Here is a 27557-nt window from a genome sequence, read left to right as displayed (position 1 = left end):
CCCTCATCTATCTCAGCTACTTACTACAAAATAGGGAAGGAAGGGAGGAAGGAGGGAGGGACAGACAAATTAACGAATTGGAAGGAAGGAAAAAATGGATTTTGTTCTTTAGAACCTTAGCAAAACTAAAAAACCTAATTTTTCTTCATGACGGCAAACTAATTTTTAAACTTGACTTTACATGATTAAATATTACTATACAAATAAAGCTACCTTGCCTAAAATTTCTTCTGATACCTAAGTACAGTAGATATGTGTTTCTTTAAGACTTTTACTTATGTAATATTCTACTAGGTGACTAACCTCTATCATAGTGGTTTTATGGTAAGAATTTTTTTTCTTTAATAATTTCTTTCATTCGGAAATGCTGGCATACAAAAAGAACACAGTTGGAATGTACTTAAACTAACATTTTTTTTTTTGAAATGGTAAAAAGAATATGTACTTTTACTTCCATTATGACTTATATATTACAATAAACAACATGTTTGAAATTGCAATACGAATGTATTGTGACCTAAGTATTGTAATAATATCATATCATATTGTGGGGCCTGTGGTGACTTGTAAATATGTATATAAGCTCTGTTGGTTGAACTTCTGTTGCTCAGACGTCAGCTCTGCACAGATGCATTTCCTGCCACCTCAACAATAAACTAACAATGTAACCTGTCAGTAGGTCAAGATATTTAGGTCACGAGCTAGAGAGGTTTCGTATCAAGTTGCAGCAGGGGGTTAAAAATTACCAATACCATATGTCAGTGAAGACAGGAGGAGCTGCCTTACTAACTTACAATTAGTGCAGCAACTGCGAGTCAGCAGTGTTGGAAACAGATGGTTAGCAAGACAAGATCTGTAGGAGGAGGGGTGGGCTGAGACTGATCGAGCTAGGGAAGGAGCTGGGGGGTTCAGACTACATCACCACGCCGTTGGTTTCTTTGCAGGTTTGTTCTGTTTTGATCGGATTCGTACGAGCAGGAGAGGGGCACTAGAAAGAGGGATGAAGTAGAGCGGTACAGCAGCAGGCCAGCGAGAGAGTACAGGACAGAGGGGGAGAGAGAGAGCAGGCGAGCAGCGTAAGAGAACCATACACTTGCCTTGAGGAGACTGAATGAGAGATACAGGCGAAGAGGAAAGAAAGGAATCTGAAAAAATAAAAAGGACAGAAGAATGATCATCATAGAAGAGGAAGAAAAGAGGTCCTATCCACTGCACCCAGTCAAAGAAAGGCAGACAAATGAGAAGAAAACAAGAGTTAAATCATCCAGCCTTAACAACTCTACAGCTCTACAGTTGCCTCATGCATATGCTCATTGTTTACATCCGTAAACCTAAAATTACTTTAACACATGCACTTAGATTTGCTACGCAGGCAGGTTAATTAAGAAGCACTTCCACTAAAAGCACAATCTCACTTTGCTTTAGTGTTGCAGTGAGCAAAAAGAAGTGCTTCCCATAAATCAACTACGACCAAAACACCGTGCTTCATGTTGCTACAATAAAACCAGCAGGACACAAAGATTTCACCCACAATGTATGGCCTAAAGTATGTGGACAGCCCAATCGGCAACCTCCAGCACTGAAAAATGACGTTTAAGCTGAAGTTCAACAGATGGCCACTAGAGTCTGGCTCCAAAACAGAGTCAATCCCGATAGACCCCCATGTTAAAATACTCAATTTCTCAACCTGACAGCAGAGTTAAACATGTTCACAGCCTGGTTCCAAAAGCAGTTTTCATCTCTGTAGCTACTTTCAGCATTGACGACAACTGTACGGGGAGTGAATTTTTATATATCTCACCCATTTACATTTTCTTAAAATAACAACCACCTATTGAACCCTTTGAAACCTGGAGCAACGTCACTTTTTATTGACGCCTTTCACAAGTGTTTAAATCTTTTAACCCTGAGCAAATTAGTGCACTTTCGTTCAAAAACATGGGGGGAAAATGAATGGAAATGAGCACAATTTGTGTTCCACATATTACAAGAAATAGTAGATTTTGAAGATTATTTCTTAAAAGCTGAGTAAAAATGTCTAGGAAAAAAAGCAAAAAAGGTAGGGAACAATTATATTCATGATTATCAATGACATTTATAATAATGTTACAGAATTATATTTTTTAAGCATTTCTTTTGGGTCATTTCCTTCTTTTTTAAATTCTTTTTTTTCTCTTTTTTTAAGTTTTCAGGTAATTTTCTTGAACGTTTTATTCATTTCCCATTGCCTTCTTCCCATGTTTTCGATAGAAATCAAGCCAATTTACTTGGGTTTCAAAGGGTTAAGGGCAGGTCCACTTTAGGGACAGGCTGTCAGCTGACAGTGTCCTTGGCTTCCGGTCAGATCCACCCCTCACTACTCCAAAGCTCCACCCTCTAGCCCAAATATGGTAATTTCTGGCTCCATAAAAAGCAAGATGGCAGCAGCTGAAATGCCGAATGTGAGGCATCAAAACAGTCACACACCAGCGGGTGATATCACCGTGACTAAGTCCATTATTTACCGCCATGTTGGTGTGGAAGACTTTGACTCACCCTGACCTTAACCCCTTCTAACACGTTTCAGATGAACTTGAGCGCCGACTGTGAACTTGACCTCGTAACCCAACCTCAATAACGCTTGTGTCTGAATGTGAGCAATTCCTTGCAGCCAGGATCCAACATCCCCTGAAACCAGAAGAGGCTGGAACGTTAGGATCCACATACTCCTCGTAGAGTACTGCAACTATGCAGCCATTTTCCATTTCATGTTTAAGGATATGACACCGTCAAGTTTTCGGGATAAGGAGTGTACCATCAGAGTTCACAACACATTCCCCTCATCAAACCTGGTGAGGATGCTAGCAGAGAAATATCCTGAGTCATGGGTAAGGACTGAAGATGTGGGAGAGTTTCGGGTTTGCCCAGGGAGGTGTGGCACCGGCGTCTCGCTTCAGCTCAGCTCTGTTGGAGTGTCTACAGGCTTGGCAGGTTGCACTTGGTGTGCCCTTGCAGTGCAGCATTCCTTCTCTCCGTTTCACATGGTCGTGCCCTCCTAACACGCCACACCTTCACTTTTTCACCACAATGCAAACTCTACTACAAATCTTACATGTGCTTCCACATCTGACAGAGGCAAACTGGTGGCGGTTGAACTCAGAAGGCTGGAAGACAATACTAGCCGTTTAAAAAATATTAACATATATATCCACAAAAAAGAAATTAAACAAATATAAGTCACATCTTAGGCACATTAAAAAATAAAAACATGCATAAATGTCATGATTTAACAAAAAAAAAAAAAGTCACTGTTGACAAATCTGCACATACATATCAGGTTAGATCACAGTAACATAACGTAAAATATTAAGTATGTTATCATAGGAACAGGTATTTTCTAGTGTTGAAATCTAACCAATGTGAAGCTGTGGGAATGAAAGAAAAACAGAAACATACAGATCTAAAGAGGACTGCACGTGACTTAAGCGCATGTGGTGGCATTCTGAACATTGCAAAGGAAAAAAGTACAGCTGAATATATGAATAAAGACTAAGAAAACAGATTAAGAAATCAATAAGAATAAGAATGTCTAACAACTGGCATACAGCCAGAGCTGTTGGATCAGTCTGCTTTACTATGCATTTCTTTCATTTAAAGCTGCATTAACTTGTGAAGTTAACAAGCAGAAAACAACATTTGACATATCAGTTCCCTATTTACAATCCCAGAAGACGAGGACTAATGCAAGCACCCATTGCTGTTGTGGTAAGAGTTTGTGGGCCGTACCACCAAAACAATGAGCTAAAATGAGCTGAAAAACTCTGTAGAGCCGAGCAGAGCAGCAGGGCTGGTGATAATTCTCTGTGGGTTTCCTACTACAAACTGTCATTGGGTCCATTGGTAAAGGGATAGTTTAGATTTTTTTATGTGGGCTATATAAGGTGTTTATCCATAGTCAGTGTGTTATACTGCCTTCGTGTGTGTTTAGCGAATTTATGAGTTACGAGAACATGAACGGCCTGAAAAAAATCGTAATTATGAGTGGGAAATCGGGAAATTGATGATACTAGAGTTGCGGAGTTGTGGCGTTTCAGGGCATCAGAAATGGCAGAAAGCACGGAAACAGGGTCAACAATTGATGGTAAAAAATTATAGATTGTTATTTTGTTCCTAGTAGCTATCATTTACTTTTGGTAGTTGCATATTTTAGTACCTGCATCTATTATCTGTAGCAAGCAAGCAAGCAAACTTTGAACTATAAAGCATGGCAGTAGAGTATACCAACATTGACAACAATGTTATTTTATAACATGACTTGACGCCATAAAAGCATAGACAAAAATCATTGTTTGGTCAACTATACAATTTTTTAAATTAATTTATGAATTAAACAATTTTTGATCACATATTAAGTGTAAGATTGTATTAATATTAACTGCTGTCCATGTAGAGTGACCTATGTTACATATAAAAATAATATATATAAAATTCTAAATAACGTGGAAACAGCTATCAGCCTCTTGTTTAAATAATCTTAGCATTAAAATGCAACCCATCTTTATAACTTCCATGTTGTTCCCACTGTATGACGTCAAAGCACATAAACACAACAGTCAGGAGGACGACTTCTCAACTTGGAAACTACGACCTTCTGCCATCACATGAATGCAGTATATATACAGTAGATGTTACTTGGCACACCCCCAGTTAAGAGAAGCAGCAGAAGCACCTTGACTGATATCAGAATTGTCATCTCGTGACACGCCGCTTCCATCTTCAGTCTGACATTGCACCAAATCTAACTGATTTCCATGGGGGAATCATTTTCCCTAACCAATCAATAGAGAACAACCTATCCGGCTGAATCTAATGGTAATTTAAATCCGCACTGATTTGTAGTCATGCAAATATAGCCGTTTAACGGGGGTTTAGAAATGTAACGGTGCAAAAACAAACCATGATGTCGGGCAATATTTAGATTTAGAATAGCCTTAAGAACAGTGTCTTGAGTGGTCGCCATTGTTGTTATTACTCCTTATTGGTGCCAGCACTCTGCTTGACAACAGCCATGGCCCCACCCCTGGGACTAATGGGGTCATGATTCATTTTTTAAATTTCAACCGAGAAACTGCTGTTTCTTGTCATGATGCCCATCAATTGACTTGAGCTTTGTGAGGTGGGCGGATTCAAAGGCCTAGATCCATGGTAAGGTGTAAAGACACAGATGCTAAGCAATGTTTTAGCCAGCCCAAAAAACAAAAATAAAAATTTGTATTAGAAAATGGAACAACATTTAAGTTTTCACGAGATGACCTGGCTGCAGACAGCCCTTTTCAGACAAGGTCGCTTCAGTTTCCCATTTATGCTTTGCTCAAAGCCACCATACTCCATTAAGAAAACAGTCATTTTAGCTCGATGAACATGAGCTGCTGTTCTACCGCTGCCTCCATCAGTTTGTTACTTTGTGCTACTGCATGATCCCAACTAAAATTTTAAAAACACGGAAGTGACACAATAACATAAAAAACGGACTGCAACAGCAGTAGACTAGCAGCTCCAGTGTTCAGTGATGTTAAAGTATTGTTCTTCTCAATTGTGTCTGGCTTTGTGCAACAAAACTGTTTAAGGCCACGTTTAGATGAGAGCGCCCCAACTAAAAACGGAAAATCTTTTATTTGCATTTTTTAAAAAAAAAAAAATCTGCATTCATATTATAACATTGTGAAAACGATCCACGTGTACATGGATCCGCAAAATCAATCGAAAACGCTGTAGTATGCATGCCAGGCCAGAAGTTGTTGGTCTAACTTTGTAATGACACATTATAGAAGAACACCACACGCCTGCACATGAAGGCGTTCTTCTATCGAACGGTGAGTATAAACAAACAAGAAGACGATGGCGAATGCATGCAAGAGAACTGACAGCTCGGTAATCCGCCACTGTTGTTGTTGTCCTCCTATTTGTGACATGACCATGTCTGAAATGTAATGCGTGAAGTGCGGCCATGACGTCATAGTTCTCGCAGGATCTTTTTGGTGGCTAAAATGCATATTGCTGCTTCCTCCATCCACAGCAATACATTGCTGAGCTTCCGTGCCATTATTCTTGCCTGTTTCTCCAAACCGGGGGCATTGATAGCCATCTACTGTTGGTAACACATTGACTATAAACGAGTACCACATTTAACCACACTTCAAAAAAATCTTCAAATTATCTCTTCAGGATATAAAATATTAATGCAGCTATATGTCCATTTTTAGAAATGGTCATTTTGGGGGTCTGGAGCAATGGTCAGAGTACCCTCATGTAGCCGCAGTTTACATTCCAAACCCACAGTTCTTGTGTACTAAATCTATCACTGGCAGACATGAGGTGGGAGGCCGCTCAGGCAGTGGCCTCTGGCGTCTGAGGCTCATATCCTAGTGGAAGTGATGTTGCAGGGCGGGTCCTGTGCCATGCCTGCCATTCCTGCCCTGCTGCTCTATCCTGCACTGTCCACCCCTGAGGGCTATCTGATTGCCTCCTGTGACCTCGGTGGTACAGTCCGCTCCAGCAGGGAGTGGAGAGAGGAGGGCTATCTTGGCAAGAAAAGTGCAGAGGGAGGGGGAGGCTGAAAGAACTCCGTGTTCCTTGAGGCTTTGCTGGTGTGATTCACTTTCAAGTGGTTTACAGCAAGCACCTCATGCTAAATGAACCAAAGCTTTTTCAGTTCACTGAAACATGAGGTCATTACGCAGTACTGATAAAAAAGATACGAGAATTGATCAAACCGCTGCTTGTCGCCAATTCTTTTCAGGCAGATTGCAGGTTTAGTAAATATATATGTGTTAGTATAGCTGTGCATCTGCAGGGTCGACATACAACTAACTACAGTCATGGGAGTTATGTTAACTCATTAAAATGTTATGTAAACTATAGCCAAGCAGAAGGAGATGAGCATAACTCTCCCTTTTTCTTCAGTGAACACTAGGCAGGTTTCCATTAACCCTAAAATTGCGCAAACTGATACTGTGAATATAAAATAAGCTTAATGGAAACGTGTCATGTCGAAAAAGCTCCCATTTATCACAAAAAAAGTTTTTAAGTTCACATTTCAGGCAATTAAAAAAAACCATTATTCACAAAACTGCAATAGAAACTATTTGTTTTTACTTTTCTAGGTCACATGAGGCCACGGCTAGGTGCTTGTTGGTAGGAACCGGCTCCTTCAGGCATGATGCAGCAGGCGCTACAATGGGTGTTTCTGCATTGCATATCTCTTCAAAAGTTGAGTGGATCATCCGCTCATGTAAAATCTAAAAAAAATTCCGGAAAAATCCCTCATACATGGCCGCTCCCAAGTATAAGGTTCTTGCCTTTCCATTATCGCTGGCATAACACGCCGATTTGGCGTTGGATTGGAAATGATGACAGCTAGTGCAGTGGCTGCAATACAAATAAAGCTGCTAGTTTGAGCAACCATCGCCATGCTACTTGGAATGTTATCGCCAGAGAAGTCGCAGAACATCACTCAGGGGAAACGCCGCATTTGTGGTTGATCGACATTTTAAATATATTTAAGTTTTGAGCAAATCTATAATGGAAACCCGCCTGGTGTCTGAAAGGTAAGAGATCAAACTAAAGGTCTGGTCTGATGCCTCCAGTGATATAAAGGTTATTCGGCTCATGTAAGAACGATCCTATGAGGACATAAGTGCACAGAAATCACTAAACCAGTAACTACACTTATCAAACTGTGATGTAAGGATTACTGATAAGTTTCTGATGCTGCAACAATCTGGGTATTTCAGTTCAAAGTACCTTTCAGACAAAAAAACCCATTTGAGATAACACATAATGCAGCAATACACTGACTGATTCTGAGGCTAACTTCCCCTCAAAATCTGATGCAATGTAGTTTGAGAAATGAGGTCCTCATTTGAAGTGTGTCACTTCCTTTGTGACTAGTGTCACTCATCAGCGTGCAAGTCAAACGAAATGGCCCGAGCCACAGACAGACGATGGAGAGGAGGGCCAGGCCATCTGCTAACTGTGATGTCCTCAGACTAAAAGATAAACCGAGTGTAGATTACGATGCTACTGTAAAGCTTGAGCAATATGGACAAAAGCACGTTTGACAAACAGCCTCTGTATCAGTTATGTGGCAATGTTTCAGAATCATTCACTATTCATTATTCACTGAGTATTTACAGAATTATGGAAATGCACAGAATTATGCCACATTTATCACTCTGCTTAAAAACACTTTATTTTTGAGAGAGATATCATTTTTACCAAGCACTTATTTCTAGTAGCTTCACCTCGACTGTCTTGATGGACATTTAGCTATCTTTATTGCAAATCAGGACTTCCTGTAGATTTCAAACTAAAAGCCAGTGGCAGATTATGATGTGAAGCACATGTTTAACATGTGTTTTGTTGTTTGGATTTTTCAACCTGTACCTAAATTGCATATGCTAATTTTTTATGTTATTATATTTTTTTTCCGGTAACATAATTTAAAATATGAAATTATTAGTATTCTAAATCTAAATTCTGGACATTTTTCGTATTTGGAGATCATTTTCTAATAGTCCTCCCCTATTTTTAAGACTGATTTTAAGGTCATTTTCTTGTTTATAATTGTCTTGAAAATTGTGGGACATTTCTTGCCACAGTGTTCTTCCCTCCAATATGCTCAGGGCTCAAACGGTCACAAAGTTTGTGAAAGGCGTCTGAATGTAGCACGAGTCAACTAATGTCAATCCAGGTTTATAAGGGTTAACCACAAACAGTTAAAGTCTAAATTAAACTTGCAAAAAAACATGCTTCATCTTTCCACTGTTTTAAAAATCACCAACTCTAGTTTGATTGATAGAAACTCTGAATTAAGATGTGAAAATATGCTGCCTCTATAATAAATGCTAAAACTACTGTTTATATAAACGGAGTCTGGTGGGTTTGCCAACATCTCTCCTGTATGAGCCGGTTTCCAATTAAGGCCTGGATCTCTTTGGAGCTGAAATAAATAACTATTGCTTTTCAAGAGGGTAAATTAATATTTCACTGAGCTTAACTACTCTTCCTGCCCATACCAGTCCTTGCTAATATATTACATTTTCATCCTACAGTTACATCATGATTCAATGCAATGCAGTGAACCTTTTCTAACCTGTCTGCCTAAAATACAGTCACAACATTATTGAAAAATGAATCAATAACATATGCATTATTAGCTGTAGACAATTTCACTATAAAACTTCTGATTTGTTTGTCTTATTTCAAATGAACATCAGTTCACACACTATAATACAGATATTTCTAAAAATAAAAAAGTTGAAAAAATAAAGTGATGTCCATAGCTAATCCCTACGAATGTATTTCTGAGTGGAAAGATCAGACACTGCCTTTCCCATAAGTCAGAGATGCAGACTGAGTAGGCCCTAAAGCCCATACTTTGGGGTGACTCAGCAGTGCTGTAATGACTAAGGTTTGCAGGAGGCGATGTCTGTTATCTGTCATGGAACGTTTAAAAAAAACAACCATGGCTGCCACAAAACTATTCATTTTAACAGCCATGTTTTCCGGACGCTGCCTTGGAAACTGGCAGACAAAAACTGGCTCTAACAGAAGCTCCTGAAAAGCTTTGCCTGTGGAGGTTATACTACAGCTGTGTGAGCCACCTCTGAATTGATTTTACATGTAAGTTAAGTGAATTAAACCTACTTGTGCTACATTAAAATATCAAGCAATTTATATTATAATTTAGATTTTAATTAAAATATCAAGCAATTTATATTTTAATTGTAATCAAGCACCAATATTTCTGACTGTACTCATGGCTTTTCAGGGACAAAGTGGAGCCATTCATAATTGTTTAACCCTTTCAAACCTAGAGCGACATTACTGTCCATGTGCTGCTTTTAGATGCCTTTCAGAAGTATTAATTTATGTTTTAAGTATTTACACTCTTAGAATTTTTTTTTTTATATTTTTTTTTTTAATTTTTCTGATAAATACAGGTTAAATAAAATAGGATAATTTTAACAACTGATTCCAGAGAAAATTGAGCAAAAGCAGTTTCTTTCAAAATCATGGTGAAAAATGCAATGAGCAACTTGGGTATAAATGTTTCATACATTCCAAGAAACTAGTAAATTTAGAATTGTTTTAAAAAGCTAGTGAAAAATGTATAGGGAAAACTAAATTTATAATTACTATAATTGCATATTTACATTCATGTATTAAGATATATTATAACAGCACTTCTTTGTTTTTTCTTTCAATTTTTTTTCAAAATAAATTTCTGGAAATTTTCATGAACTTTAATTGAAAATGAAATTTATTTTTCATTGCTCATTGCCTGACCCCCCCCCTCCTCCTCCAATGTTTTTGAAAGACATCAAGCAAATTTGCTCAGATTTCAAATGGTTAATAGACTAAATTATATCATAACAGATTATAATTTGGTCATTGTTGTCATACGTTTTAGATCACATCATATGACTGCAAGCATGCAAACAATCATGGTTTTAAATGCTTCCTGATTAATGTAATTCCTCTTATGCCCCTGCAGATTTCTAGTAATTGTTTATTTAATAGTTCTTTTCCTCTTCTCACTGATAAACTTCCTAAACCAAATCATAACTCAGTCAAGCATCATGTGCCACACCCTGCCACATCCAGTTGACGCCCATGACCACATGTGGTATAATTCTTCAAAGCCTACAATCCTTTTGATTAACAGAACATGGCTTTGAAGGATTTTCAAATGGCTAAGATGTAGTGGTTGATTGAGCCACAGGGTCCTAATCAGATGGCTTAACACACACATACGCACACTCACTGAGGCAACACACGCTGTGATTGTGAAGCAGCCACTCCCTGTACACAATAACCTGTCAATAAGGCCTCCTAAGACAACACTGCTCCTTTGTTGTAATTAGGCGCGTCTAGACCGTGAAACCTGAACACGCTAAAACACTTAAAAAACTGAAGATGGTGAGAGTTATAAGACAGAAGTGAATGATGCTATTCTTCAGCCATGATGTTTTGTTGAGGGATTGTTATCATTTTCAAGAGACAAAAAAAGGGCAATGCGCCTTTAAGAGGTTCTCCCTTCACTGGCAGTTGCCCAGTAACAATGCATCTGCAGTGCAGAGCATCGCAACATTTAGCGCCGATAACGCTTTGTCACCCCAAACCTTATTGTTTAAAATGTAATTTAATGTGTATCCACTTCTCAACAAATATGCACCACGTATAAGTATGATGTAAGACTACATTAACAGTCAATCGGGTGCTGACTTCAATTCGGCTGACGTAAAATGCACCAAGAAGTACGTATTTTACTAACATTTCTTTGTTTTGTTTCTTCCTTAATTAGTCCTGCTAATTACGCAGCATCCTTATACGGACGCATATTAATAATGGTGCTCAGTAAGTAGCAGTGACAACACATAATAGTGTTCAGCTGCCTACCTAACCGAATATTTACTGCACAGTCAGTGTGTTACCTCATGCTTTTTAACAATGGCTAAAGACTGTGGCTCACGCTTATCAGTAAGCGGACTTTAAACTGACATTTTCATAAAGGAGGTTTGGCGTTGTAGCCATAAAAGACAACGGTATGTACCAGGCCGACGCTACACGGGGAATGATTGGTAGCCGTGTGCCCGGGTAAGTTCACTACCACAGGTGTTTCCCATTACAGCTTAAACAAGCTTAAGCAGACACGCACACGACAACAACACACAACATAAAGGCTTTCTACATTAAAATGGCTACACTTCCAAGTTCTGGAATTGACTATGAAATCATTAACGCCTGTAAATAAAAACACATATGCTTTAATAGTAATTAAAGATAAAATACTCTTTGAAAATAACACTTGGCTTGCTAACTTAACCTAAGACTGTGTCTTACCGGATAGCTTTGATTCTTTGGCAGCAGAATTTTGTCCATCGGCAAACCCTTGCGACGATGATATCTGGGCGGACTGGGTCATTGGATCCATTTTACTGTAGTTTCAAAGCAACTGCACAAAGGCGGTAAAATGTCTGTCGTTTCAGTTTAAATAGTCGTATTTACTGTCCCTTGAAGACGTAAATGTCGTCTGACTTTCCTCAATTTTCCCCCAAGAGCGGGACTCGGATCCGCACCTTAACGCAACGTCCGAGCACTGACAGATAAGCACAAGAGATGGAGGGAAACAAGGCGGACTAATGGAGGAGGGGAAAACATGTCGGGGTGAGGGGCGTTCAGGATCTCCGCTCAGGCTCGTATATCTCACATTCAATCTGATACGTAGGACTTGTGTCTGTGTCCAAGACGTTTAACATCAAAATGTATAATTATTCAAATTACTACCACGCATTGACCTTTTCTTCTTTCTCTCTGGCTTTTAAAAATGTATTCCATCTACTCTATTCGAGGCAGAACTTGTTATTTCGGTGTGAAGTTCACGAGTGTTCTAAAATGTTCGACAGTAATTGAAGGCAGCAAAAGGAATATTCCTGAACACAGACACCATGTCATACCTGCTCTGAACAAAAGTGGGATTTTGTATTTCGGCCATTATATCATCAAGGAGGGCATAATATTGTACGAATGAAATTAAACCAAATGAAACGTGGATAATTTGCGGTACAATGTATAGACTAGTGTTCGTTTGAGCTGTTTGTGACAAAGCCAGCCGTAGCCACATTTATGAAATTTGTTTTGAAAAATAATAAAAATGCAGTGGCTTCTCGGCTTCTCGGCTGCAGTATAATTAGCCTAAACGGTGTGGATTTTGCTTGTTTTCCATTATGTAACGGTTACCTTTGTTCCATTTCGTAGCAATATATCACATAATATAAACATGCTGCCCTCTACTGGTAGTGTATACAAAAACATACTATGAACTACATTTCCCAAGATACATGAGAGGACACCGTGTGCGCAGGGCATCAGATCTACAATCATGGGGATGGACCTTTCAGCTTTCAAATGCGCTTGACAGCGACCGCCATGACGTTATGAGATCTGCTCCGTTACGCAAACGTAGCGCCTGGTAGCACACTGCAAGTGACTGTCGGGCAGACTGAACTGCGCGGCAAAAGAAGGGGGACACAAACAAAAACATGTGGCTGAGGCTGTGAAAAAAACGGGTACGTTATCTCTTACACATTGCTCAAATTTAACGTTCATAAGAGCTTGGAGTGAACCGGTGTGGCGGCATATTGTGGCGATATACTTCGCGAGAGTGGTAGGGGAAGATGCGTGATCCAAAAGTGATGAGTTTAGCTAACTAGCGGCTCGTTAGCTTGTTAGCTGCTTGTGACAACAGCCGTCATTCAGAGCCATCTGCTCTATATCTGCTACAGTGTGTGTGGCTCACTTTGTGGTTCAGGATGTTACTGCAACGTTACTTTATCTCAGTCATTTAAATAAAGTAGTATTCATTCAACAAACAATACCGGTAGTAAAACTAAATGGGTAACGTTAGCTAACTTAACTTAGTAAAGTTAGCTGGTTAGCCTCAACCAGCTAACCAGGCATGCAAATTAATTCCTCTAATGACGTATTTCGGTCTACTGAAAGACAGCATGTATTTGTGCTGTTCTGGAGACATTTCGACGTATTATTCAGGCTCTCAAGCCTCGAAGAGCTTCTATTAGCAGCTTTGAATTAAATGTAGCTCCGTGTGTAGCAGGAGGAGTGCCCCGCCCACCAAAGCGCCATATAGCCCGTGTTAGCGGCATTCATGTAACCAGCATTATGCAACGAGTCAAGCTTCCCGGCTGTGGGTCACTGTCTGGATTTATATTTTATTTGTTTAACGTGCAGCATTAATCCCATGGCTAAAATTCTTATTGCCGAGATTATTACCAGCATGTTTATGTATGCCGATAAGCCTCCATACAAGTTCAATAAAATATACGGCAAGATATGGTGCTGTGACGCATTAAAAAATAAAGAAAAAGTAGCGCATGTAGTATTAATATTTATAAATGTATTGTAGAATATTTTTCTACGGAAAATTAAAGGTATTTTTTCAGCCCTATTGCTTTTTTTAACCGTTTGATTTGGCTTGATTTTTGATTTCTTGATTTTAATATGGGGAAGAAGGCAATGGGCAATGATTAATATATTAATTAATTAAAAAGCACATGAAGAGAGGATTTAAAAAAGAAGAAATCGACTCAAAAGAAATGCTTGAAAATATAATAATAATAATAATAATAACAATAATAATAATAATAATAATAATAATATTGTAACATAATTTTAAATATGTAATATTAATCATCATAAATCTGGATTTTCCCTATCTTTTGTCTTTTTTTTCCCCCTAGACATCGCCTTTTACGCCATGCTTTTTGAAAGAAGTCGCACCAATTTGCTCAGGGTTAAAAGATTTATATGCTTGTGAATGATGCCTCAGAGCAACATCATCATCAAGTGATGTCGCTCCAGGTTTCAAAGGGTTAAATTTGATAACGATTGTTACTTAGCTACTTAGCACGATTATTTTAAATTAATTCTCAAACATAATTATACAAACGTAATTGTGATAATTGTACATATAGCCCCCCCCAACACACACACACACACACACACACACACACACACACACACACACACACACACAACTTTTATAATGAAGAATAATCGTGGAAATGTACTAATGTCTTGCAATTTGTGGTGCCTTTCTTAGATTTCTTAAGTGTGTCATTGCCTTTTTCAGATGTTAGTTCTTCAGATATTTTTTTTGAGCACAGGGGAGTATGTTTTTTGATTTGGCTTAAGGGGAGGGATGTTCAACTTTGAATGGGTGTGTTTTGTATTTATTTTACGGATGCACAATTTTGTAGTTTTTGCCAATATGCTGATATATAACCACTAATTTGGCTGATTACTGATATCGATATATCCACTTTTTTCCCCACCTTAAGTGATTGTCAGGTCTCTTCTGTAGTAGAATTAACATCATGTTCTGCATACTCTTATCCTGCTGGCCCACCAGCAGATGGAGACATAAAATATAATGTTTTTCAGTGTATGTAATATTCATTTATTGTGAAAATATGCGGATATATTAATGTGTTGTAACGGGCAATTATATGGGTAAAATGTCAAAGTTAAAGGATAGGTCTTTCATGATTTACTGTTTGACTGATCTCTTATGCAGCCCAAAACAAACAACAAAAGTATCTACTAACAGATACTGTGTTGTGTATCAAAGTCTGATACAGCTTCTTCCTCTGTGCCATAGAACTTCATATTGTCCTGCTAATTATTGAAAACAAATCAGCAAGCCATTAAAAATAGTTCCCAACAAATACAGCATTTCCTTCTGTTTGTGAGTAATGTTTGCTAAATCTACTTGTGCTTTCTACAGCATCAGTGTGTGATATTGCTGTGGAGTGTAACTGGTGGCTGTGTAACATTCAGTACTGCAGGTGAGCAGAGCGTGAGTCGACTGCCAGCAGATATCATGGGTTTGCACTCAGCCCAGAAGAAGCACTTTCCCCTGCGGGGGATCGATGGCGTGGTTCAGCTGTTTGACGCCGAGCTCCACAAGTCTGAGCCAGATCTGGCCCTTCTCTCCCTGGTCCTGGGTTTCGTTGAGCACTTCCTAGCTGTGAACAGGGTCATCCCCATGAACGTTCCAGGGGTCCGCTTTGAACCACTGGAGCCAGACTGTCCCAACTCCTGCTTCCCTACAGTGGAGCTGGGTATGATTTCTGCACTGTACGAGCGCTTCACGGCACAGATTCGCGGCGCGGTGGACCTGTCCCAGTACCGTAGGACTGCTGCAGGCTCCAGCAGGGAGCTGGTGAAGAAGGTGTCAGACGTGATCTGGAACAGTCTGAGCCGCTCTTACTTCAAGGACCGGGCCCACATCCAGTCCCTCTTCAGTCTCATCACTGGTGTGTGATACCAAGTATTAGAATGACATCTGCTTTTTTGAAGATGTTTGTTATTGAAGTACAGACTTTGATCAACTTGGAATTAGTGATGTCCAACTGATGAAAATAATTCTTTGTCACATTTGAACCAGGAACCAAACTGGACAGCTCAGGTGTTGCATTTGCTGTGGTGGCAGCCTGCCAGGTTCTTGGTCTGAAGGACGTCCACCTGGCACTATCTGAGGACCACGCCTGGGTGATTTTCAGCAAAAACGGTGAAGAGACGGCTGAGGTCACCTGGCATGGAAAGGGTAACGAGGACCGACGAGGCCAAACAGTCACAGCAGGAGTCAGTGAGAAGGTAAGGTCCACCTCCACCTACGTGAAAAAATGCACCTAAAGACATCCATACACATAGTTCAAATTTATAATACAAAATATACAATTATCTCCTGATTCTATACTATTACAATACCCGGGTACCAAGTTGGTTTGTATTGTGATTTTTAAGTATTGTATTTCAATAATATCAGTGTTTCTCCCACCAATATATTGGGCACCCCCCTGAAAAGTCAGGTCAATTTTATTTTTCTTTTATTTTATAAATTGGGCCAAGTCAGTTATCTAAGGTCACTTTTCATCTAGATAAGCCTAGATTGTGGTTTTTATTAAATAAAAAACATATGCTTATGTTATTTATCTAATTTATGTTTCAGCCTGTACTGCATCGCTATCAGTTCTCCTTTGCTTGGGTGGAGCACATACACACGCAAACGCCCGCACACACACACACACACAGTAAGACCATAAACGTGTTATGTTAAGTGTATTGCAAAACACTGCAGCTTTTGCAAGTCAAATGTCAACTGAAAAAGACTGATAGTCTAAAAGTCAACAAGTTGATCAATAATGCAGAGATGTCTATGCCAACAGTCAGAAAAGCAGGTGAAAATATCCCAATTTTTTAGACGCACACAACATGAAACTAGCATCAGTGGCGACAGAACAGAGCACTTCCAGCTCTCCTGCTTAAACTGCATCCCCTGACGAGCGGCAAAGGACTCGCCACAGGATGTCAGGCTTTGATCCAACCTGACTATCAGAGAGGAAATATCCTCCTGGCTCTACAAGACTGAGCTTGGTAAATAAATAAACAATAGATGAATACAGTGCATTGGAGAATTATTCAAATTTTCTTTATTACTAGGTAACAGGAACCACAGGGAGGAGTCCAGCGGAAGACCTTCCCCAACACAAAAATAAGCAAAATAACAATACATTTAGAATTTTTTACAAAATTGTAATATAAAAAGTGAACAAGTCCATATTTTATTTTTTGGTGAGCTTGTTTTGTCACAAAAAAAGTATCCCTGAACATCAGGTTCAGTAACGTGCAACATGACCTGCTGTCAGTTACTGGAATTTAGTTTTGCCTCATGAATCCATGTCGCTCTGATGATACAGGATTATGTCACCATGACTGTCAGCTGAATGAGTCAGTCCATATGAGCTCATGTTTAAACCTGGTGTTTTGCTCGTAAAAAGTCAGTATGGGCTGTGGACACATAAAGAGATGCATAAATCTGCTCCTTTTTCCAGCCTCTCTAAATAAACGCAAAGGCGGCTGTCCGTAGATTTACATGAGCAGTATCTGATAATAACATTCCTGTAAACCTGTGTGTCTCCTTCAGAGCTGGCTGTACCTGAAGGGCTCCTACATGAAATGTGACAGAAACATGGAGGTGGCCTTCATGGTTTGCGCCATCAACCCGTCACTGGACCTGCACACCGATAGCTCCGAGCTCCTGCAGCTGCAACAGGTCAGTAACCGCCGCTTAAAGTGTGGTATGTAGTTCCACATCTGTTTTTCAAACTGGAACACGCCACAGTTTTCAGTTTCACAGTAGATGCTGGAGGAAGCAGCGACCTAAATGTCAGAAAGCCAACAGAACAATCTGATGTTCTTGTGTTGTTGGAAATTCCCGTTATCTTTCTCTGTCATCACATAGTTTGGTGCTATGAATGTGTCACACAGTCACAGCTGTATTTCTTATCATCACTTACTAAGTTTATTGCTTTTTCATAAGCTGCATGTGTTTCTCTTTCTGATCTTGTGCTATTTCTCCCTGTTTGATCAGAAACTCCTTTGGCTGCTGTATGATCGAGGCGACCTGGACAGGTAAGTTTGTATCAATGAAGTTAAGAATGAAAAGTTTTACAGTTTGCCTTTTCTCTGTAGAGTTAAAGTGTAATTTTTTTCACTTGTGTACTGTGCACCAGGTATCCTATGGCCATGGGCACTCTAGCAGACCTTGAAGATCAGGATCCAATCCCAGGCAAGGAGAGCCCCCTGCAAATCCACCTCAAGGTGAGACTTTACAGAGGTTTCCTTCAAGTCACAGAGCAGAGAGACGTTTTTTTTGGCCCCAATATATCCCAAAATGTTGGACTACTCATTTTGAATACATCAATATGAGAGACACATTTTAAAGCCTCTGGAAACTCGACTTGGAATAGTAAAAATGCATATATTATATAAAAGTTAAGTGTCTTGTTAAATATCTACAAAAATCTGAGTGAAAATAAATTTTCCCAACTATTAGAAAATTCATTTCAAAACATCCATCCATCCATTTTCTACCGCTTATCCTGGGTTGGGTCGCGGGGGCAGCAGCCGAAGCAGGAAAGCCCAGGCTTCCCTCTCCCCGGCCTCTTCGTCCAGCTCTTCCCGGGGGATCCCGAGGCGTTCCCAGGCCAGCCGAGAGACACCCAGAGTCCTGGGTCTTCCCCGGGGACTCCTACCGGTGGGACTTGCCTTGAACACCTCGCCGGGGAGGCGTCTGGGAGGCATCCTAATTAGATGCCCGAGCCACCTCATCTGGCTCTTCTCAATGTGGAGGAGCAGCGGCTCTACTCCGAGCTCCTCCCGGATGACCGAGCTTCTTATCCTAGCTCTAAGGGAGAGCCCAGCCACCCTACGGAGGAAGCTCATTTCGGCCGCTTGTACCTGCGATCTTGTTCTTTTGATCACTACCCAAAGCTCGTGACCATAGGTGAGGGTAGGAACAAAGATCGACCACCACAGATCGGTGCAGAGTCCGCATTACTGCAGACGCTGCACCGATCCGCCTGTCGATCTCCCGCTCCATCCTTCCCTCACTAGTGAACAAGACCCTGAAGTACTTAAACTCCTCCACTTGGGGCAGGATCTCCTCCCCGATCTTGAGAGGGCATTCCACTCTTTTCCAGCTGAGAACCATGGCCTTGCATTTGGAGGTGCTAATTCTCATCCTGGCCGCTTCACACAGCTCCATTTTAATGATAAAAGATTTTCTCCAGACTTTTCTCTTCACTGCTTGCCATCATTTGCCTGCTGCTGTTTGACAGTGACAGAATTTCAAAATGAAATGGTGTATCTTGAAGATAATGATATCATATGCTTTCACTCTGCATCAGTCAAGTTCTACTGTTGATCAGTGGATTGATAAATCGGTCCAGATCGATGGATTGTCACACCAGGGTTGGAATCAGCACCAGCCACCAGTCAAATGAGCAAGTGGCTGCTCGATTTGCTTCACTCACCAGCCAGAAAAAAAACAATAGTAATCTGTTGAGTGGATAGTAGATTTTGGAATCCACCAGCCACAGTAGCAGGTGGGCAAAAAAGTTCATTTCTAAAACTGGTTACACCCCATGAGCTACATGTGCGGACCTTTCAGAGATAAATAGCAGGTGCCATTGTACTTTTCTGCCTCTAACTTGTGTGTGTCTGTGCACTCTCTCTCTCTTTTTCTTTCTTTCTTTCCTTCTTTCTTTCTCTCAGGCTGTGAGTTCTGCTCAGAAGTACTACAACAACGAGCACATCTACCCCTACATGTATCTGGCTGGTTTCCATTACAGACACAGGGATGTGCGAGAGGCTCTCAAGGCCTGGGCGGAGGCAGCGCAGGTCATGCAAGAGTGAGTTTACACTGCTGTAACACACCTCTGTGTCAAAGGTCAGCTTTGAATATTGATAGGTTTCAAGCTCCAGTGGAAGTCCAGGGTTGTATTTTCAGTCTGGGAAGATGACTACGCTGCATTCTTAGGGTCCAGCATTCCTTTAACCAGGGTTCCTGCGGATCCTTCAAAAGCCGTAAAATGCTTTAAAATCATTCATCTAAAAATAAGACATTTATTGGTATTTAAATGTTTTGAATCAATGTTTCAAAAGTCTTAAACATGCAAAGACGTCAGATATTGGATTTAATTAATCTTTTTTTTTTCTGACTTTGCAGTGTAAACATTTTTTAAAAAAATTTAAAAAAAAAAGATTAAAATTTACAAAATGCTTCTCACATTTTCAATACCAAAAAGTGACGTTTTATATAACAGTGAATATTTGTAAAAAAAATTTCCCTAACCCCAAGTGATAAATGTCAGTTTGTGTTTCTTGTCTTCAATTTTGGGTTTTGTCTCCATTAATCACTTAAGCTCAAAAACATGGGAAAATAATCCAGGTTGAAAAACACCGAAGTTACCTTTTAACCCTTTGAAACCTGGAGCGACATCATTTTTCTTGTATTGCTCAAAGGCGCCTTTCACAAGTTCTTAAACATTCAATTGAGCAAATTGGTGCAACTTCTTTCAAAAACCTGGGAAAAAATACAATGAGCATCTTGATAAGAAATGTTACAGAAAATGCAAGAAAAATGAGTAGATTGAGAAAATTATTTTATTTAATTTTTTTTAAAGCAAGGGAAAAACAGTCTCTAATTGTCATAATTATGTATTTGAAATTATGTTACATAAGTCTTGTAATTTTAAAGCACTTTTTCCAGATTATTAACATGATTTTTTTCTCTCTTTTTGTCTTTTGTGCTTTTTGAAAATGATTTTTAGGTAATTTTCTTGTACTTGTAACTAAATTCTTGCTAATTTTGGGATCTTTTTTTTCAGTGCTCATTGCTTTCTTCTCATGTTTTTTTTTCTTCTTTTTTAACCACAATCTGTTTATTAAATTTATCCAAGTAGAACAGATAAAAACAGACTAATAACTGGTCATTCCAGTAGAGATGAAACAAAAGCATCAGTAATAGGTGAAAAAGAAGCAATACAAAACCAAGACAGGATTAAGACAAGACGAATAATACAAATTAAATTGATATCCAGACCAAGACGAAACAAAAACTTGGTTATAAATTAAAAACAGAAAAATATATACTTGTAATAATGATAAAAGTAACATAAGATAGTAAAACATAATAAAATGTTTGTCGGTCGGACGGACAACTGCCTGTCACATCACAATTTAATGCCCCACTTTTCACGTTTTTGATAGAAATCAAGCCAATTTGTTTCAATGGGTTAAACTCTTTTTTCTTGACATTATTATCTTGGTGCTGGTGTTTACTGTACATCAGCAGCTTAATGACTAGCAGCCTCACATGTTGTTTCACCACATGAACACAAGATGGCAGTAAATGCAAAGCTACCATCCTTGACATGTATTGTTCCAATAAAAAATGTTGATAAACTGCTTTCATCAGCTACCTCAACTCAGAGGTAAGTGTATAAGTAAAGTGATGAAACAGCAGAGTCTAGCTGTGGCTGGGATTGTACACTGCGGTTTTTCCTCTGATATCAGCCACAGCAAAACTCTGAGGGTGTGGCGCTTGAGGCAGCCAGGAAACGTCCAGCATCCTCGCCCTCTCTCCTCCCCTTTAAACACACTGCTCATGAGCTGCAGCTAAAAATACCAGCACTGACCCACCACACATTCTCTCCCCATCTATCAGCTTCCTTTTCCTGCTCCTCCATTGTTCTTCAATTCCAGCTCGCCCTCTGTGCATCATCTACAAGAGGGAATGTGTTCGTAACAGTGGATTCTTTGTAGATTTTTGGGGCAGAGGACACTTGTCTGGACTGTTGCAGTGTCTTCAATAATCAGCATTCCATCCTAAAAGACATGAAGTGGTCAAACAGCTCCCTCTCAATCTGATCTTTATGTAATTTTATAATCCAGTAGATGATCAGAAATCTGGCATGCAACATGACATGATGAGTCTTATCTTGCAGGCTGTGTTCTGACGTCCTCTCCTCTGTCATTAAAAGTCCGTCTCCTCTCACTTGCTCTTGCAGTTATAACTATTTCCGAGAGGACGAGGAGATCTACAAGGAGTTCTTTGACATTGCAAACGATGTGATCCCCACTCTGCTGAAGGAGACAGCTGCTGCTGCAGAGAGTGCTGCCGAGGGAATGGAGGGAGGAGAGGGAGCTGACAAGGCAAGTATTCCCAGCCGCGCAGGAGGGCTCAAACTCTCAGACCTGCTCGGCTCATTTCATTTACAGTTTACTGTTTGGGGAGGAGCACCAGAACAGAACAAAGTAAAAAAAATTAGAGCGCCCCCCCTCCCCACCAGGTATTAAGCATGTGATCTGTCTGTGGACACCTTTTCTGGATGATCATATCTGCAGCCACTTATAACACACGTTTGCCACATGGAAAATTTGTTCTTCTCATGTTGATAAATATATTTATACCCACTGACTGCCAGATTTCTAATGTATGACTTTTTAGATTGAGATGATATCCGCATTATTCCCGAGGGTGCTACTGTAGAGACAATCATAAGAGCAAATTCGACGGGCTTTTAATGCGTTTCACACAAAACTGTTGCTCAGCAAAGATGGGAAATACAATTTATTATTAATTTAACCCATTACAACCTGGGCAAATATTCCCTTAATTTATTTATTTATTTGCTTTTTTTCAAAAACATAGGAAGAAGGTAACAATCAACAAAAGAAGAAATGACCCAAGTACATGAAAATTACCTAAAAAAATTAAGCCTAAAAATACCAGAGAAAGAAAAAAAATCCAAAGCTAGGAATGATCTGATAAAAAAAAGCTCAAAATGTATGATAATTTTCTTTAAAAATGTTTAAATATCTAATTATGAATATAGTTCACTGTACTTTTTCCCCTGGCTTTTTAAAAATAGTGTGCAACATCTACTAGTTTCCATCTTTCTTGTTTACTGTGCTGATAATGCCTTCTTCTTTGGTCCTCATGGTTTCAGTAAAATTTACTCAATAACTGAATTGTGGAGAATCTTACCAAGATAATTTTGTAGTATTGTATGTCCATACAAAAGTTTAAACATACCATTATATTTTTTTCCCTCAACATATTAATAAAAAAGACAAAAAAGAAACTGTGTGTAAACCCTGTTGACGTACTGTGATTTCAGGAGCAGCCCAAGCAGACAGCGGCCCTCTCAGCACTTCAGGACCCAGAATGCTTTGCCCACCTGCTGTGTTTCTATGATGGCATCTGCAAATGGGAGGAGGGCAGTCCCACGCCAGTCCTTCATGTGGGCTGGGCCACCTACCTGGTCCAGTCTCTGAGCCGCTTTGATGCTCAGGTGAGGAACCCACAACAGCTCTGCTTCTGAACTTCAAACTGACCACAGCTAGTACACACTGATGTGACGTATGTGTTGATGCTTTGTAATAGGGCCGGACGATAAGGTTTTAGAATAATATTGCGCTATTTTAAGGCTATATCATGATTTATGATATATATCTTGATACTTTTAAATGGCCTTTAAACTAATTTTAACTATTAAAATACAAAATTATTGAATGAACTGCAGTTACAAAAAATGCAAAAAGCAGCTTCTGTCATTTAGTGTAGTTGAATACACTACTGATAAAACATTAAATAAAATGCAGTTATAAGAAATCAAGTACTTATATAAGGACATTTTAAAAAGCATTGTTATTAAATAAATCAAAGTGGGTGCCTTTATTTTGAAGGCAAGAATCAAAGCGAAATGTTGCACAATTAAAATTTACTGTGAGCTTTTAGTTCAGTGTGTGGATCTTTTGTGTGATTCTCGCCTCGGTTTGATTTTTTTTGATCCAGCACCTGTAAAAGTCCTTTGAAGATACCTGCCTTCCACAATGCCTGATTGCTTTTATTTTGAAAGACCTTGCTTGTTTCAGGCGGGAAGTGTTGATGTTTTTGCTTGTGTTGGATGTTAGCTAACGCCATTTAAAATGATGATTAATTCACTGTGAGCTGGAAACAAACTAACAGCTCTCCAGTTAGTAAATAGTCAAAGTCTGGAGCTCTGCAAAAGCCCTGCTCTGTGTGTGTGTCTGTGAGAGGCTGAGAGCTAAAGGAGATAGTGGGAGAACTGAAATGCAGGTGGCTTATATATGACCCATCCCTACTGTGTGGCTAAAAACAAGCGTGTGTTCTGATTCCAAAGGTGCGTCAGAAGGTGACGATCATCACCAAAGAGCCAGAGTCCCAGGATGATGACGACCTGTCCAGCGAGGACCCCAGGGAGGGCCGCAGACGGGGCCCCAGGAGAGAGTCCAAGCTGGATGAGCAGAGCTCTCCTCCTGCTGTTGCTCCCACCTCCCCCTCCTCCCAGCCTGCTGCTCCTGCTGCAGCCCAGCCCAAGAAGGTGGGAGAGGGCCGCCGACGCTCCTCGCAGGGCTTGCGGAGCACAGACGCAGAAGGAAAACCCAAGTCCCCCAGCCCAGACTCTTCCCCCTCATCTCAGCAGCAGGCGTCCCCCTCCCCAGCCGGCCCTGTGGTTGTCTTCCAGAGCGAAAAGATGAAGGGCATGAAGGAGCTGCTGTGTGCAGCCAAGGTGAACTCCAGCGCCATCAAGCTGCAGCTCACCGCTCAGTCGCAGGTCCAGATGAAGAGGCAGAAGAGCACACCGGCCGGGGACTACTCCATGTCCTTCATGAAACGCCAGCGGAAGTCCCTCTAGACCTGCTGATTGTTGGAGGAGTGAGGACTCTGTAGGACATACTGTGAACAGCAGCACGACCCCCGGTCACCTCACTTTTGTTTGTGAAACTTTTTACCAGTGTTTTCATCCAGAGGTCCAGTTCAGTCAAACTTCTCATCGCTCCCAGCAATATATCTGACCTGCACACTTGAGTTTAGGGATAGTTCAGATTTTTGTGTGAAAGTGTGATTGTATGAGGTTCTTATTCATAGACAGTAGGCGGGTTTCCATTATACCTCAAACTGAAATTGTGAATTTAAAATAAGCCTGATGGAAACACGTCCGTTTCGAAGAAACTCACATTTATTGCAGAAAAAGTTTTCATGCCCACATGAGGTGGTATTTCAGGCGATTTGACAACGCCATATTTTGCAGAATTGCAATGGAAACACTTCTTTGTCTTTTCTAGGTCACATGATGCTATGGCTATGTGCTTGTCAGTAGGAACTGGCTCCCTCATGATGCAGCAGGAGCTACAAGCAGAACTCTTCAAAAACTGAGCAGATTATCTGGAAGTTTTGATTCCACGATTCCTCTGTGAAATCGTGGACTATCACCTCCCAGAAATCCCTCATACGTGTCCGCTCCCACGTATAAGGGGCTCGCCTTTCCATTATGGCTCCATAACACGCCTACGTGGTCTTGGATTGGAAATAATGACGGCTAGTGCGGTGGCTGCAATAGATATAAAGCTGCTAATGTTTTGAGCATCCATCACCATGCTTCCTGGAATGTTATCCCCAGAGGAGAAGTCACAGAACAGAACATTACTCAGTGGAAACACAGTCATATCATGATTGTGTTTTATCGACATTTTAAAAAAAGTCTGTACTGGAAACCCGCCTAGTGTATTACATGCAGTAGATGTCAGTCAATCAGCAACAAAATGCATGTCAGAAAAAAATCCCACCTAAAAAAAATCAGCATCAGTTTAAATGTATTCTATATTTATAATATTTTCACTGCTTTACATTAACCCTTTGATACCTGGATGAACATGAGTTTTCTTGCGCTGCATTCAGAGGCCTGTCTCGAGTATTTTAACCTCTGAAACCTGAGCTAATAGGTTTAATTCTCTTCATGAACACAAAAGGCAATGAGCAAACTGCAAGAAATTGGTAAATGGTGACAAGAAAACAACCTGAATATTAATGTTTAAAAAAAGGAGGGAGAAAGAGAATTTTAGAAAATTATTAAAAAGGAAAAAAAAAATTAAAAAATAGGAAAACAAGGAGAGCAAGAAAAACACCAGAATGCCCATTGGACATATTCAGTAAACAAGTATTTCATGTCTGAAAAGGAGTAAAAGGAAGTGGACAAAAAAAAGTCCAAATACCATATTTATGATCATTAGAATTATAATAAATTATATATAATAATGTTTGTATATTTAATATTGTTTTAATTTTATTTATTTAAGTTATTTTTTACTTACCCTTTTCTGCCAATATTCAGGCAATTTTATAGTAACTTTTTTTTAAATAATTTGTTGCTAATTTTTGTGTAATTTCTTGTGAAGTTGCTCATTTTTTTAAAAAGAAATCAAGCCGATTTGCTCAGCTTTTAAAGGTAATAAACACGAGAAAGAAAATGAAGCTGTTATGCAGCTCTCTTCCAAGCCAGACTCCGTTGAGAAAAACAGTGATTTAACATTGCTGAACACAGGAGCTGCTGATCTACTGCTGCCTCAAATAGTTATTTTATTTGTTATATTGTGACTTTGGCATTTAAAAGGGTTAGTTCATACTCGCCAAAGTCACACGATAACACTAACTAACGAACTGATGGAGACAGCAGTGGACCAGCAGCTTCCTTTTTAGCATTAGTTAATCACTGTTTTTGTTAATGGAGTCTGGTGGCTTTGGCAAGAGCATAAATGTGTAACTGAGGGAGTTAACAGTTTCCCTGTTAGAACATGCGGTGACGTGAGTAGTGAAAATACTCTTAATATAGCATACACTCAAACTGATATTGATTTCCTTTTTTTTTTTTTTTTAGGTGACTTAAATATGTTTTGTTGCTTGACCTCCATCCACAGCAGTACATTGCTTAGCTTCAGTGTCAGACTCCTGCCTGCTTCTCCAAACTGGTGGTGTACCGACTGAAATCTACTGTGTGTAACACACTGACTATGGATAAGTGCCTCATGCAAACCCCTCTTCAAAAAATCTGAAGCATCCAAGAGCCACATATCAAAATTTGAAGTGAAGGAGTGGCATTTCACTGTTTTTATTTAACTCCAGCTTGAAACCAGCTACCTGGTGTGATTGATTGTAAGCACTCATTCATCATTAGTTTGTGTTTTAATTGGCAGCCAATTGCACACCGACTATGAACTCGTCATTGACTCATGTGGACGTTTGAAGCCAAAGTAACGATTATGACCAGATTACAACCAACAGACGTGTAAATATCCACTGGTACCATTAGGAACCTGTCCATGACTGAAGCCTTGGAAGTAATTAATTTAGGATAGTTACTGTGTAACATTGTCCACTTCTGCTCTATCGATAGCTTCTTTCTTGCTAGCTCTATGTTGCCTTACTTTGCCTTTGTTCTTTTCTAAAGTAGGTGGCCTTTAGTTTGGAGGATAGCTAAACTAGGCCTGTTTCTAAGGATTAGAGAAGCCCAGGAAGACCATGCACTGTTGACACGGAGCCACATTAGGTGGCCCTGCTACATCCTATTTGCTTGATGACTCGTGGTTTTTGTTGTTTTTGTATCTGCAAGTAATAAAGACCTGATGAAAATAGAATGTTATGAGTCTGAGGATGTTTATTAAAAATATGAGTGCACATGTTCATAAACCACTCAGTGTTAGGAGACTGTACACCAGGAGTACTCAACTTGCTTTGGTTTGGGGCCACATTTGCAAAATGGATGGAGGCCAGGGGCCAGTTGCAG

General features: G+C 39.8%; 2 protein-coding genes across 6 annotated transcripts in view; one reads left to right on the top strand and one right to left on the bottom strand.

Moving 5' to 3' along the window:
- The window catches only part of rtn3 (reticulon 3), a 44773-nt gene extending 32579 nt beyond the window's left edge, over positions 1-12194 (bottom strand). Inside the window, exons 1-2 of one of the 3 annotated variants that reach the window (XM_042512264.2) lie at positions 11887-12194; positions 1098-1145 (exon numbers count right to left, since the gene is read on the bottom strand). In XM_042512264.2, the coding sequence (XP_042368198.2) occupies positions 1098-1145; positions 11887-11977 (139 nt within the window). In that variant the 5' untranslated portion in view covers positions 11978-12194. The remainder of the gene's footprint in view (positions 1-1097; positions 1146-11886) is intronic. The other 2 variants (XM_088073734.1, XM_088073735.1) reach the window with 2 other exon arrangements.
- Positions 9303-27408, top strand: men1 (multiple endocrine neoplasia I). Of its 3 annotated transcripts, none has more exons than XM_042512265.2 (10): positions 9303-11640; positions 15400-15878; positions 16010-16218; positions 17549-17677; positions 17996-18036; positions 18138-18225; positions 19681-19817; positions 21978-22122; positions 23091-23264; positions 24117-27408. In XM_042512265.2, the coding sequence occupies exons 1-10, from the start codon at positions 11591-11593 to the stop codon at positions 24630-24632; spliced, it is 1968 nt and encodes a 655-aa protein (XP_042368199.1). In that variant the 5' UTR covers positions 9303-11590; the 3' UTR covers positions 24633-27408. The 3 variants fall into 3 exon arrangements, with proteins under 3 accessions (XP_042368199.1, XP_042368200.1, XP_087929862.1); XM_042512266.2 differs by lacking the exon at positions 9303-11640 and adding an exon at positions 12906-13112; XM_088073736.1 differs by lacking the exon at positions 9303-11640 and adding an exon at positions 13188-13210.
- The last annotated feature ends 149 nt before the right edge of the window (positions 27409-27557 follow it).

Source organism: Plectropomus leopardus, chromosome 23, assembly GCF_026936395.1.
Source record: "Plectropomus leopardus strain MGB_pleo_1.0 chromosome 23, ASM2693639v1, whole genome shotgun sequence".
In the NCBI taxonomy this organism is placed as follows: domain Eukaryota; kingdom Metazoa; phylum Chordata; class Actinopteri; order Perciformes; family Serranidae; genus Plectropomus; species Plectropomus leopardus.
This window is presented reverse-complemented; position numbering and strand designations above follow the sequence as displayed.

What these genes read in the sequence shown, in the direction of transcription:
- men1 (XM_042512265.2), top strand. Translation starts at nt 11,591, where the DNA reads ATGTACCAGGCCGACGCTACACGGGGAATGATTGGTAGCCGTGTGCCC. An exon ending in CAGCAGGAGTCAGTGAGAAG is followed by an intron (nt 16,219 to 17,548) that starts GTAAGGTCCACC and finishes TGTCTCCTTCAG; the next exon opens with AGCTGGCTGTACCTGAAGGG. An exon ending in AGCTCCTGCAGCTGCAACAG is followed by an intron (nt 17,678 to 17,995) that starts GTCAGTAACCGC and finishes CTGTTTGATCAG; the next exon opens with AAACTCCTTTGGCTGCTGTA.